General features: G+C 34.6%; 1 protein-coding gene across 1 annotated transcript; it reads left to right on the top strand.

The window, feature by feature from the left end:
• Positions 1 to 298: 298 nt before the first annotated feature.
• On the top strand, positions 299 to 916 carry LOC125496563 (uncharacterized). The gene has a single exon (XM_048642063.1). It carries the CDS (start codon positions 299 to 301, stop codon positions 914 to 916), a length of 618 nt encoding a protein of 205 aa, XP_048498020.1.
• Positions 917 to 12764: the final 11848 nt, after the last annotated feature.

Genomic DNA, 12764 nt, shown 5'->3' with positions numbered 1-12764 from the left:
CTAAACTTCACAATTAATAGATCAATTAATTTACAAAGTGACATAACCACAAAGACCTAGTTATTGATCGCTCTCTACGGAAAACTCTCTCGAGAATACCATCTCACAGCAGGAAGTGGATCAACTTGCAAGATCCACAAAAAAATCTAAGCGTAAAATCACTCATCTAATATTCAATAATCAAACCACCTCTGAAGATCCAATCCCAACTCCAATCCCACACATGAATCCAGTACAGATGCCCTCGCCTCTATAAGCACTAAGGAATGTGGCTGACAACCCGCCATCATTTAAAGACATGCTCAGTGGCAAGATACCAGTCGGAACAAGTTCCACGCAAGATACTTACATGACTGATGAAGAAGATGTTTCTGATGATGATATGGCGCCGGAAGATCTGATGGAAGATGAACGATGCCTGGTTATTCTCCTCTCCAAAGAAGAAAAAAGAAGAATGAGGAAACCTTGGCGTAATTCATTAATCATCAAAATGTTTGATGGTAAAGTGGGCTACATGGGACTTATGCGAAAGTTAAAGAGAAAATGGAGCATTAAAGGAGAGCTCGCTCTAACTGATATTGGATGCAGATATTACATAGCAAGATTCACAAATAAAGAAGACTACAATTTTGTTTTATCGCAGGGACCATGGATGATTGATGATTGTTATTTAACAATTAGAAAGTGGGTTACAAACTTTATCCCCGATGATTCTCCACTGAAAGTTCTAACAGCTTGGTTAAGAATTCTGAATCTCTCGGCTGAATATTTTGACACTCAGTTCCTCCATAAGGTAGGTGCAAAAATAGGGAAGGTGCTTCGAGTGGATCGCACAACAGCCCAAGCTGACAGAGGACAATTCACACGTATTAGTGTGGAGATAGACCTTACAAAACCACTCCTCTCCAAGTTTTGACTAAAAGGAAGAATCTAGAAAGTTCAATATGAAGGAATTAAGCTCATTTGCTACAAATGTGGAAGGATGGGACACACTACAGAAAATTGTCAACATTATCATGAACACTTACTCTCACACATGGAGGTGGAAAATATAGGGGACCATCCTAATCAAGTGGCAATATCCAGTCCAACACATAAGCCAGAAGAGGTGGAGGACTTTGGTTCATGGATTCTAGTAAAGAAACCAGTAAAGAAACGTACTACCTTGGCCACCAAGGTGGCCCGAAATGCTGGCAAAGCACCTGAAGGAATAATCCCTAACACCATCGTACAAAATCATAAAACACTTCCAACGAGAATCCCCGCTGTTCATGAAAAATAAAATGCAGATACCGGGAAAGGATCGCATTTTTCGATTTTAGAAACTCCAAACGAGGAATCACAGGCGCGCGAAATTGGAAGGGAGAAAATTCAGGAACCGTTAGCATCTTCCAAGGAGCCACTTCAGGTAAGTATTGGAAGAGAAATCTCAAACGAGGATTTAGGCTTGAATCAATTTCCCACAGTGGAATTAGGTGATAATTCTCAGAAGGTTACTAAACCAAACAATAGGGAAATCTCCTTTAATTTAGGAAAAAAATCTTCCCCCCAAAAAACCAAAAAGAATCTCCAAGAAAGGAACAAATCTTCTCGACATTCAAAAAACAAAGCATTGGAGGAAACTAACCTTAATAGTATTTCACCCTCAAATTCCCTTAGTTCTGATCCCGAAGCCTCTAGAAAAGAAAATTCACTAAGCCACTTCACTGCTAACACTCAAGATCTAAACCAAGCCATCACTATGAAAACCTTCGATAATGCCCTATTCAACCACCAACCCGTGCCTGAACAATCCATCATTTCCCCCCCTGACCCCTCATCCCCAAACGTCATCAGATTGACCATCCCCCCGGAGAAGACCATTTGTACAATGCAAGTGATGGACAACCCCTATCTTGCGGTGGCGATCCCCTTGACCCATGTAATGAAAGTAAGGATGGACACATGGTGGATTCCTACTTAGGAAACACCGGAATTGGTATCTAATATTCTAATTCCCAATGAAATTCAAAGCCTTATTAGGATGTTAAGTCATGCCTACTGGACCTCGTTACCAAATATACCAATTTTAATGGAAGATAGAATCCCAAACCTTGCTCCGGATTCTCTACCTATCTTCTGCATGGTCTGGAATGTGCAGAGGACAGGAAGCCATGCCTTTATGGCGGCTCTAAAAGAAATTGTTAGAATTAATAAACCTAATGTGATCACTCTAGTAGAGACTCATATGGGAGGTTCTCAAGCTGAGCACATTGCCACGGTCTTAGGTTATTCGGGTCACACTAGAGTGGATACTCAAGGATTTAGCGGGGGAATTTGGGTTTATTGGAAACCGGAATTGGTGACAGTAGAAACAATCATCCATCACGAACAACATATCACGATGAACATTACTAGAGTTGGTGCTACCCCGTGGTACTTCTCTGCGATATATGCTAGCCCGGATCCCACCAAGAGAAAAGATTTATGGGAGGAACTTGAGAAATTTGCTCGCACTCACAATGAACCATGGCTTATAGCTGGCGATTTTAATGAGACGAGGTTTCCTTCAGAAAGAAGTCGTTCAAGTCATGAAACAACACGTCGATCTCTTAAGTTCAATGAATGGATTGATGAGCTGGACTTGATTGAAATCGAATTCTCTGGGGCTTCTCATACCTGGGCTAGAGGTTCGTTTGAGGCAACATATCAAAGCGCCAGGCTTGATCGTGTGCTATACAATAGTGAATGGGGTCTGCGATTTGACAAGGCACAAGTCAAACATCTTCCTACATTCCAATCAAACCACTGCCCCATTGTTATCTCTCATAATGGTTTTGTCCCCCTCCAAACCAGTACCTGTCCCTTTAAATTCCAAGCTGCTTGGATGTCTCATGAGAATTTTCAAACTTTTCTCAATGAGAATTGGAATAAAGAAGAGCGCCTCGGATTAGCTCTGCAAGACCTTGCACAAAAGTTACAAAGTTGGAACAAAGAAATATTTGGCAAAATTTATCATCAGAAAACGTCATTTGCTAGCCAGATTAGCAGGGATACAAAGATCTCTGTCGGTTAAAGTTGACAAAGGCCTTCTCAAGTTAGAATCCAATCTTCGACGTGATTTGGACGAAGTTCTGGAAAGAGAAGAAACCCTCTGGTTTCAAAAATCCCGAATTGAATGGATTAAGAATGGTGAAAGGAATACCACTTTTTTCCATTTATGTACCATTATGAGACGTTGGAGAAATAATATCACTGCCATTAAGAGTCATGATGATAGATGGATTACAGACAAAGAAGAAGTTAAAAATAAGGTGGTTGATTATCTTTGTTCACTGATGAACTTGCCAGGGGGAATGCTGACATCCCTCAAGATGTTTTCCAGAACTAGCAATGTCTGATTGGAACCATTTATCAAAAGCTTTTACCAGAATTGAAATTGATGAGTTAATCCCACAACTAAGTGCTCTTCGTGCCCATGGACAAGATGGATATCAGGCCTTATTTTATCAAAAAAAAATCTGGTCTTTGGTAGATGATAAAGTGTACGATATGGTATTACAAGTATTACAGGGAAAAGGAATTCCACAAGATATCAATAACACGCATATTGCTTTGATACCTAAGATTCAGAATCCGGAGACTGCAACACATTTTCGTCCTATTGGATTATGTAATGTGAGCTACAAAATTATCACGAAAGTGATAATTAAAAGGCTCAAACCGATCTTGCCCATCCTCATTTTGAATACTCAGGCAAGTTTTGTTCCGGGTAGACAGATAACTGACAATATTGTTATAGTGTAGGAAGTAATTCATACGATGCGACGTAAAAAAGGGACCAAGGGTTTCATGGCTCTGAATATCGATTTTGAAAAAGCTTACGATCGCTTAAATGGTCCTTTATTCATGAAACATTATGTAACACCCTAATAATTCTCTCTTTTCAGAAATACCTTTATAATATAAAACTTAGAGAATTACCAAAGCATTATTGCCCGTGTGATAACGTATCGGCTTATTCATAATTTTGCAGCGGAAAACAATTAACTAAACTTTAATTTTATTAACTCGACAAATATATAAACAAGTGTTTAGGACTTAAACAAACCAACTTAAACAACTCAAACAAACTGAAATAAAATATGTTCTTAACAATGTAGAAAATAAACTATACTAGTTATACATTCTCTCCATTCCAGATTCCCAATGATGCACATCTGCGAACCTGTAATGTCAAAGCTATACTGAATCTGCTCACCATAAATGATCATCACAGGATCAATAAGGCAAAGCCATGATCACGCACACAAACAAAGCACGTAATCACCAAAGCTGAGTACTACATACTAAAACATAAGCATTCCTAACATGATACTACTAATAATGTGCAGGGATAAATAATCATGTAATCATATAACATTCTGCAGACAACTTATACTGAACTAAACTCTAAACATCTGTTTATTACTTTAAATGGAATAGTTATTGGACCCTGAGTTGTCCTACCAACCATGCCTTCATTATGAAGACGAAATACGGTCATGACTCCGTATTCCCGAATGACCTGCGATATTGAGGAACCTTTGAACTAAAAGAGGAATGGGGATCAATCCATCCTAGAAAAAGCTATGGCACGCTCACCATAACCCCAACTCCCAATGTCCAACTTTAGACGTGCACCAGTCTAAAGTCTACAACTATTCTCGTCAAACTTTACATTAATTACCAATTATTACTTGTTATGACACACACATACAAGCAACAAGGAAATAATCATCACAATGAACTTATTTTATCTTAGGATTTAATAAGTGATCACGACTTACAATCCAAAATTACTTCCTATAATCCAATCCATTTTATTTGTTGAACTTAGCCAACAATCCAACTTACCTTTATATAGGCATAACTCCAACTTACCAAATAAGGCCCACAATCCTCATAAGATAATAAAAATAATACTTGCCACGAATACATGAATAACATGATTCAATCTCTATAACGTATATCAATTCCTCATGCGAATCAATAAATAAACTTTATTTTCGTGCTTGTATCAATTATTCCATACAAACATACAATCTAGTATACATAATAATTCTCAAATCACAATCTCGCACACAGGCATAAAACATGTAACAATCAAATACTAGAAATCGTATATATATGAACATAATAAGTTCTTATACATGATACTAAAAATCTCTTAAACATGATACTAATCACATAGCACGTAATTATGTATGTACCTCGTGTAAACTAGCCTGTAGGCCACTTTTAACTCTCTAAAAGTTCCCTACGAAATATTCTCCGCCTAGAAATCAATTTAACTAAAATCAATACTCTTAAATAAAAAATACAACTCTAAATATTTTAAATCCCCTTTTAATATGTCGAAAAGCTGATTTTAATATCAAAACTTCAATTACTTTTAATTCCTAGCATAGTACTACCATACTAATAATTGAAATTCTTAATACTCCATCAATAAAACCTTTCTGAAATTCCAGCAATTTTAATTAAAAATCAATAAACCTTCTTTAAACATATATAAACATGTTTAAAATCATAATCTAAATTAATCTCATAGTATCTAATATGCTACTATGGTTTTCTAGTAATTAAAAACCAAAAAAATCATGCTTTAATGATTAAAACTTCAATCTAATCAAAATAAATAAATCTGAATTTTTATTCTTGTAATAAAATATATATGAATCAAGATTACTTATTAAAACAGTAAATTAAAACCAATAATCATAATTAACATTAAAAGAAAGCAGAAAAACATAGTCTTTAATGGAAACTTAGGGAAGAAGAAAAGAAAACGGGAGAAAAAGAGTGAAATACCGAAATCACGAGTGACTTGCAGAGGTCGTAGCTAGTAGAATAAGAATTGGAATTGAATGATTCTTGAGCCTATTCAATAACTTTTCGAGATCTACAACGTTCAAGAAGGAAGGTTTGGCTAAAAATAAACGAAACTATGAGAAATCTGGCCAATCAGATTCGGGTGAGAGAAAACGAAGGTGAGAAGAAAGAAAACCATGAGGAGAGAAAGAATAGAAAGTGGCGTGAGATTTAGTGAGAGGAGAGAGAAAATTGAATTTTTGTGTGGAATAAATAATTGGGTATTAAGATATTTATAAAGAGCTTTTTTGGGCTTAGGAAAAAGAGATAAGGTTTAATGAAATTTGATGATGAACATGATAAATAACTTGGGACTTTAATCATCAACATGACTCTTTTTCCTTTTATCCTTTTAGGATTTTTAGGTTCCTCAATTCCATTAGACTTCTTTTTCAATATAAATTAGTATTTAAAACTTTTATCAAAACATGCTTAATTAAAATATTTTCAACTTTCTTAAATCATTAAAATAATTTCATTTGACTTTTAAAATAGCCAACCTTTTTAAATAGTCAAATCATTTTAAAGCTAGATTATGTTTAAATATAAATATATAAATACTAAAATATATTTATAAAATCCTTTAAAATTATGGGGGATTACACTTTATCTCAAATGAACCTTCCCATTCTCTTAATTGACATTATCATGGACTGTATAACTACAGCAGAGTTAAAGGTCCTATGGAATGGGGAACCTTCGCGTTCATTTAAGCCTTCAAGGGGGTTGCGATAAGGTGATCCTTTGTCACCCTATCTCTTTGTCATGTGCATGGAACGACTCTTCCAAACTATTGAGGCAGCTATCATAGATAACAAGTGGAAACCCATACGTGCAAGTCGCAGAGGCCCGTTTCTGTCGAATTTATTCTTCGCAGATGATATTATTCTATTTGATGAGGCTTCTTTAGATCAAGCAAATGTTATTCATGATTGTTTGGACCGATTTTGTAATGCGTCGGGACAAAAAGTAAGCTTAGCTAAAACTCGAGTTTACTTCTCGAAGAATGTAGATACATCTACAAAAGCTGCTTTTTCTGAAGAACTTTACATGGAGGTCACAGATGATTTGGGCATGTACTTAGGCTCCGTTTGGTAGGGCGTAAAACGTTTTCCCGGAAAACTGTTTTCCTCTATTTTCAGTTTTACATTGTTTGGTTGGCAAAAGAGTGTAAAACCATTTTCCCTTGGGTAAAATTACTCTCTCAAGGATGGAAAACCATTTTCCTTTCAAAATGAAGGGAAAACTATTTTCCTTCTCTCTCTTGTACACTCCTCTCATTACCTCCTTACTTTCCCTTTCATTTTCCTTTCATTTCATCATTTTTTTTACATCGAACCAAACAACGGAAAACTAATTTTGAAATTGTGTTTTCCATTGTAAATTGTTTTCCATGAAAATCATTTTACACTGAAAATATTTTACGCCCTACCAAACGGAGCCTTAGGAATGCCAACGCTCACGAGCCGCATCACTAAAGAAACGTTCAGTCACTTATGTGAGAAAATAGATCGCAGACTTGCAGGATGGAAAATTAAATACCTCTTAATTGCGGGGCGTATTACGTTAGCCAAATCAACACTCTCAACGTTGGCTAACTATTCGATGCAAACGGGCAAAATACCAAGAACAATCTGTGATGATTTAGATAAAAAAAACAAGAAGGTTCATTTGGGGTGGTAATGAAGAAAAACGAGTTGTTCATTCACTCTCCTGGGAATTATTACAAAAACCAATTAATCAAATAGGCATTGGAATTTGGTCAGCTTGACAAGCTAATGCAGCCTTCTTGACGAAACTTGGTTAAAGGGTTCTCACATAACCAAATGCATTATGGCCGACTGGCTCGCTAATCATGGCGTAGTTCAAAACTATAGCCTCCACATTTTACATAACCCGCCTCCTTTGTTAGTTAAAATTTTAGCTGAGGATGTCCAAGGCGTGGCCTTCCCACATCTGGTACCTCCTTAGGTTGGCAACTTGTTGCCTTTAGTTGTTTTTCTTCCTTTGCTTGGTTTTCTTTTGTCTTATTTTCTTTCCTTTGGCTTGGCCTCCTTTGAATCAAAAAAAATAAAATAGATTAATTAATTTAGATGGGATTGTCAATGGAACGAGTTGTCTAAACCAAAACCATTCTTCAATCTAGAAGACGAAATACAGGCGCGACTTCATATTCCCCTGACCTACGATATCGAGGAACATTTAAAATAAAAATAGGACACGGTGATCAATCCAGTCCCAAGAAAAGCCATGGGCAACCACCATGTATTCCAACTCATACTTGTCCAACACTTCAGACGTACACAAGTCTAAAGCTATTGCAATCCACGTTTCACTTTACATGATTAATAATATATTCACTTGTTATGACTCACAAGTAGGACAAATAATATAATCATCAAACAATCATTAACTTTCATTTTTAATCTAAAGATTAGATAAGGTGATCAACAACAACTTAACAACCCAATATTAATTCCAACTTTAATCCATAAGCTTCCTTTACTCGTTGAACCAAGTCAACAACCAACCAACCTTTCAGGGAGTGTTTGGTTCACATGATTTTGGTATCAGGTATGGGTTTAGAATGAATAAAACCCATACCTAGTGTTTGTTTTATTATTTAATAGATTTAAAACCCATACCTCAAACCCATAAGGTATGGGGTTTAGAAACCCAAGAGTGGAGGTGGGTTTGGCTCATACCAATACCTCTAGGTATTAAATAGAAGAAAAAAATTTCATTCCCAAATAAAAACCAAACACATGGTATTAGGTATCAAGTTACAAACCTATACCACCTTGATTTCATTCCTCATTCCAAACCCATTCCACTATGTGAACCAAACGCCCCCTCATAGGTATACAAATCCACTTACCAAATAAGGCTATCGGTCCTCATAAAGTAATTAAATAATCCAAAGCAAGGGAACAACATGATTCAATCATGATCCAAACCAACATATATATTAATCCCTCATATGAATTAATAAAAATAGAGTTCCCAAATCTCATATGCTTGCATCAATCTTCCATACAAACATAACATAAATATCATAACCAACATGATTCACACAACGACATAAAACATGCAAATCCAACTTAATAGAGATCACATAGAACTAAAAATGTTCCTTATACATGATACTATATAAATCTCATCCTTAGGGCATGATACTAATCCGATCAACACATAGGGTACGTACCTTGTGTAGACAAATCGAGAGGCCACTTTCACAACCTTAAAAGTCTCCTAAAGAGAATTATGCGCCTAAAACAACCAATATAAATCCACAAGCAATACTCTATAGATTTTCAGAAATAATAAAATACTTTAAATCCCTTCTAAAAGTATTTTAAACCTTTCTCATCATTTTAACCTTAATTATTAAAACTCCCTAGTATAGTATTACTACACTAGTTGTTAAAACTCTCAAAAACTCATATTTAAGATCATAAAACTCCATCATCAACACTCTTTTTAAATTTCCAGCAACATATTATATACTAAAAAATTCTCTTTTTAATCATACTTAAATCATAAGAATATTCAACTTTATAAACTATAATATGCTACTATGATTTCCAACTCATAAAATCCTAAAAAATCCATGTTTTGATAATTAAAATTTCAATCCAAACATAATAAGTAAATATGAAATTTAATTATTTAATTACATAAATTATTTAGTCTTAGATTCATAATTAAATCACTAAACTATAACTTTTAAACATAAACATATTAAAACAAAACCCTTAAAAATACAAACTTTGCTAAATAAAAACTTAAGGAGGAAGAAATAACCAACAAAGAAGAGGAGGAAGGGACGTCGATTAAAGGGAGTAGGCTGCGGTGGCAGTTGGACGGTCCTGGCTGCCGGCGGTCGGCCATGGTTCACGAAGGGAGAGGAGGAAAACCGGTGGAGGAAGAAGGAAAAGAGAGGGAGAGAGAAAAGAAAAAGAGGAGAGGGGGCCGAAATATTTGGGGAGGAGGAGAGGGAAAAAATGTGATTAATGTGTGGTAAGTTGTGTAAAGAAAGGGTATTTCTAGTTTCCCTCTTTAGGAGTCCAATAATGAGTTGGGTCTTGATGGATCATTTTAATGAAGATGTATATAAGAAAAGCTATAAGATTTGCGCTCCTCTAACCCAATATTAAAATCGTTTTACTTTAACTCCACTAGTTTAGTTATAAAATAATTTTTTAAAGCATAATTAAATAAACTATTTGATTACCAAAAATCATTAAATCATTCTTTTAACTTTCAAATAGTCAATATTTTTAGAAATAAATTATATAAATGCTAAAGTATACTAAAATATATATATAAATATACATTAAAATATATTTATAAAATTCATAAATTTATGGGAGATTACAGCCTCTGGGTGAGTGACTTTGTGCGAGGGTAGCCCAAAAGAAATTCATCTTACCACAGAGTTCCTGAAAGAGGGGCTAAAAAAAATCATGTGAATCAATGAACAAATGTGATAAAACAATGTTTGACAAAAGCTAACCAAATTTAACTTTTCTTATTTGTTGTTAAAGTTTATTAATGAGCAAATAACAATAATTTATTCTATACCATCAGAATAATAAACTATTGATCAATAAATCTCTATTTTTTTTTTATTTATGGTTATTCCAAATATATTTTCCTTTTTCTTATTTGACATGGGTCCATCGATTAAGATATTATTTATCTTCTATTGTTTATTATATTACGCACTTTTATACAAATCAATTATGGATTCCACCCAGTAACAGAGTCACGGTTAGTCATGGTGGGTTACATGAACCACCATTATTTGTGAAAAAAGATGAATTATGTTTTTCTTTTTTCTTTTTAGAAAAAAAACCAAGATTTTCTAACTTCTCGTGTGTCAACCTCAAGGAAGAAGAGCAAAACTTAGATTAAATGCCATAATCGATTAACTGGAAGAAGAGGATATGAGAGAACAAGAAAAAGAAAACGTCATGGTTTGAAGTTTAGAGAACCAGAAATTCATAAGAGAGAGAAAGAAGAAAAAGTGAATTTGTTTTTTGAAGAGAGAGAATGGCAAGTTAAATGGAGGGGATATGAACTACTACCTCTGTTTCCTAAAGATCTTCCTTGTTACAGTTCCTACAGATACCAAGGAGGTTCTATTTGTGTAAGGTGTAGGGTGGGCAAAGTAGGAGAGAGAAAGGAGTTAGATAAATAAATAAAAAAAGGGTTAAAGTAGGAGAGAGAAAGGGAGTAAAATTAAATTAATAATGTAATGGTAGACCATATGATAGGGACATGAGAGAGTAAAAAGGAAAAAAAAAATTCCAAATAAGGAATAAAGTAAAAGAGGAAAGAACTTTTGGAAATGCACTTAAACGGAAAGAGGGAAGATCTTTAGGAAACGAAGGGAGTACTGACTAGCACGTGGGTTTTGGGGTAATGTCTTTTTTTTTTTCTTACTTTCTGTTTACTCTTTCCTTTTATTCTTTTTCTTTTGCACTCTATTTTTTTAAGGGATTTTTTGTACTCTATTTAGTAGTAGGATTTCTAAATGTGAATTGTTAATTACTAGATCAAATAAGAGTAGCGTTACTTTAAAGAAATTTACTTTTTGTGGGAAGGGCTAGACTTTTTATACAAGAGGTTATTGAATTGCAATGTTGGTATTGCTTTATATATTTATTTGATAATATAAGGTATATAACATTTGTTTCATATACTGTTTAGGATCTTTTAAATATTTTGTTTTTATTTGCAATACTGAAGTATGACACTAGAATTTAGAAAATAAAATAAAAAGTGATAAAAAAGACCTAGCTCCCACCTATTAGGAGAAAGAAAGAGAGAATATATTGCCAAAAAAGTCAATGTTGCAAGTACTATGCAAGTTTTTAAAATGAAAAATGTTACAAGTAAAAAAGCAAAAAAGTAATAACTAAAGGAATTTCTTTTTTGGACCAGATTTAAGAAAAGATCTTGTTTAATTTATGATATTTAGTCCAAAAATTTAATAGCATTTGAAAAAACTTAATATAAAATCACGACATAAAAATTGCGATGTAGTCTATCGTCAACTTCTTCGTTCCGACTTCGCTACCAATTCTGCGACCCAAATCGAAACCACATTTCCAAACCATGGTAGTGACTCACCATCCGTAAAATCCTGGATCCACCACTGGTCCTACCAACTCACCTTACTCACTTATAATTCTCGCATCAGCAAAAAAAATCATGAATAATAGTATTAAGGGTGTGAATATCCCTCATATTCAACACTACACTTCAGACTCTGCCACATCATTTTTTCACTAACTCAGACTCATTTCAGACTCTTTATACTTTATACTTTATCCCCAGACTCTAATCAAGACTCACTTTTTCATCAAAACATAATCTGATTTTTTTTAATATAAATAATTGGTTTGATATTTTTAAAAACTCACCCAATCAATATTTGACATTTGGCAAGGGAGAGTCTTGAGTTGAGTTTTGGAAACTAGTCTTACATTAGTTTATCCCTAAGACCCATGAAAATCTTGTCTCAAGACTCTCTCAAGACTCCCCCTAAGACTAGGAATATTCACACCCTAAAACTTCTTTTTAATACTTGTGACCAAATTAGAGATGGAGAAACTATATTTATATTAAAGCTGATCACATCAGCTCGACCCAAATTTTAGGCGGGCATGGGCAAATTTTTTGGTTCGGTTTCGGGTTCGTCTCGATTTTTTTGTCATTGAAACGGGATTTGGACAAGCCAAAAATGATTTTGTAATCTATTTTTGCCTCGAAATAGCGGGGTATGAGCACAAATTTTTAGCCTAATCCGACTAATGGACAATTTTTTAAAGCACGATCTCACCCGTACCTGACTCGATCTGACT

Source organism: Beta vulgaris, chromosome 4 (genome assembly GCF_026745355.1).
Source record: "Beta vulgaris subsp. vulgaris cultivar EL10 chromosome 4, EL10.2, whole genome shotgun sequence".
NCBI classification, from domain to species: domain Eukaryota; kingdom Viridiplantae; phylum Streptophyta; class Magnoliopsida; order Caryophyllales; family Amaranthaceae; genus Beta; species Beta vulgaris.
The sequence above is the reverse complement of the archived record's forward strand: the minus strand, read 5'-3'. Positions and strand labels throughout refer to the sequence as shown.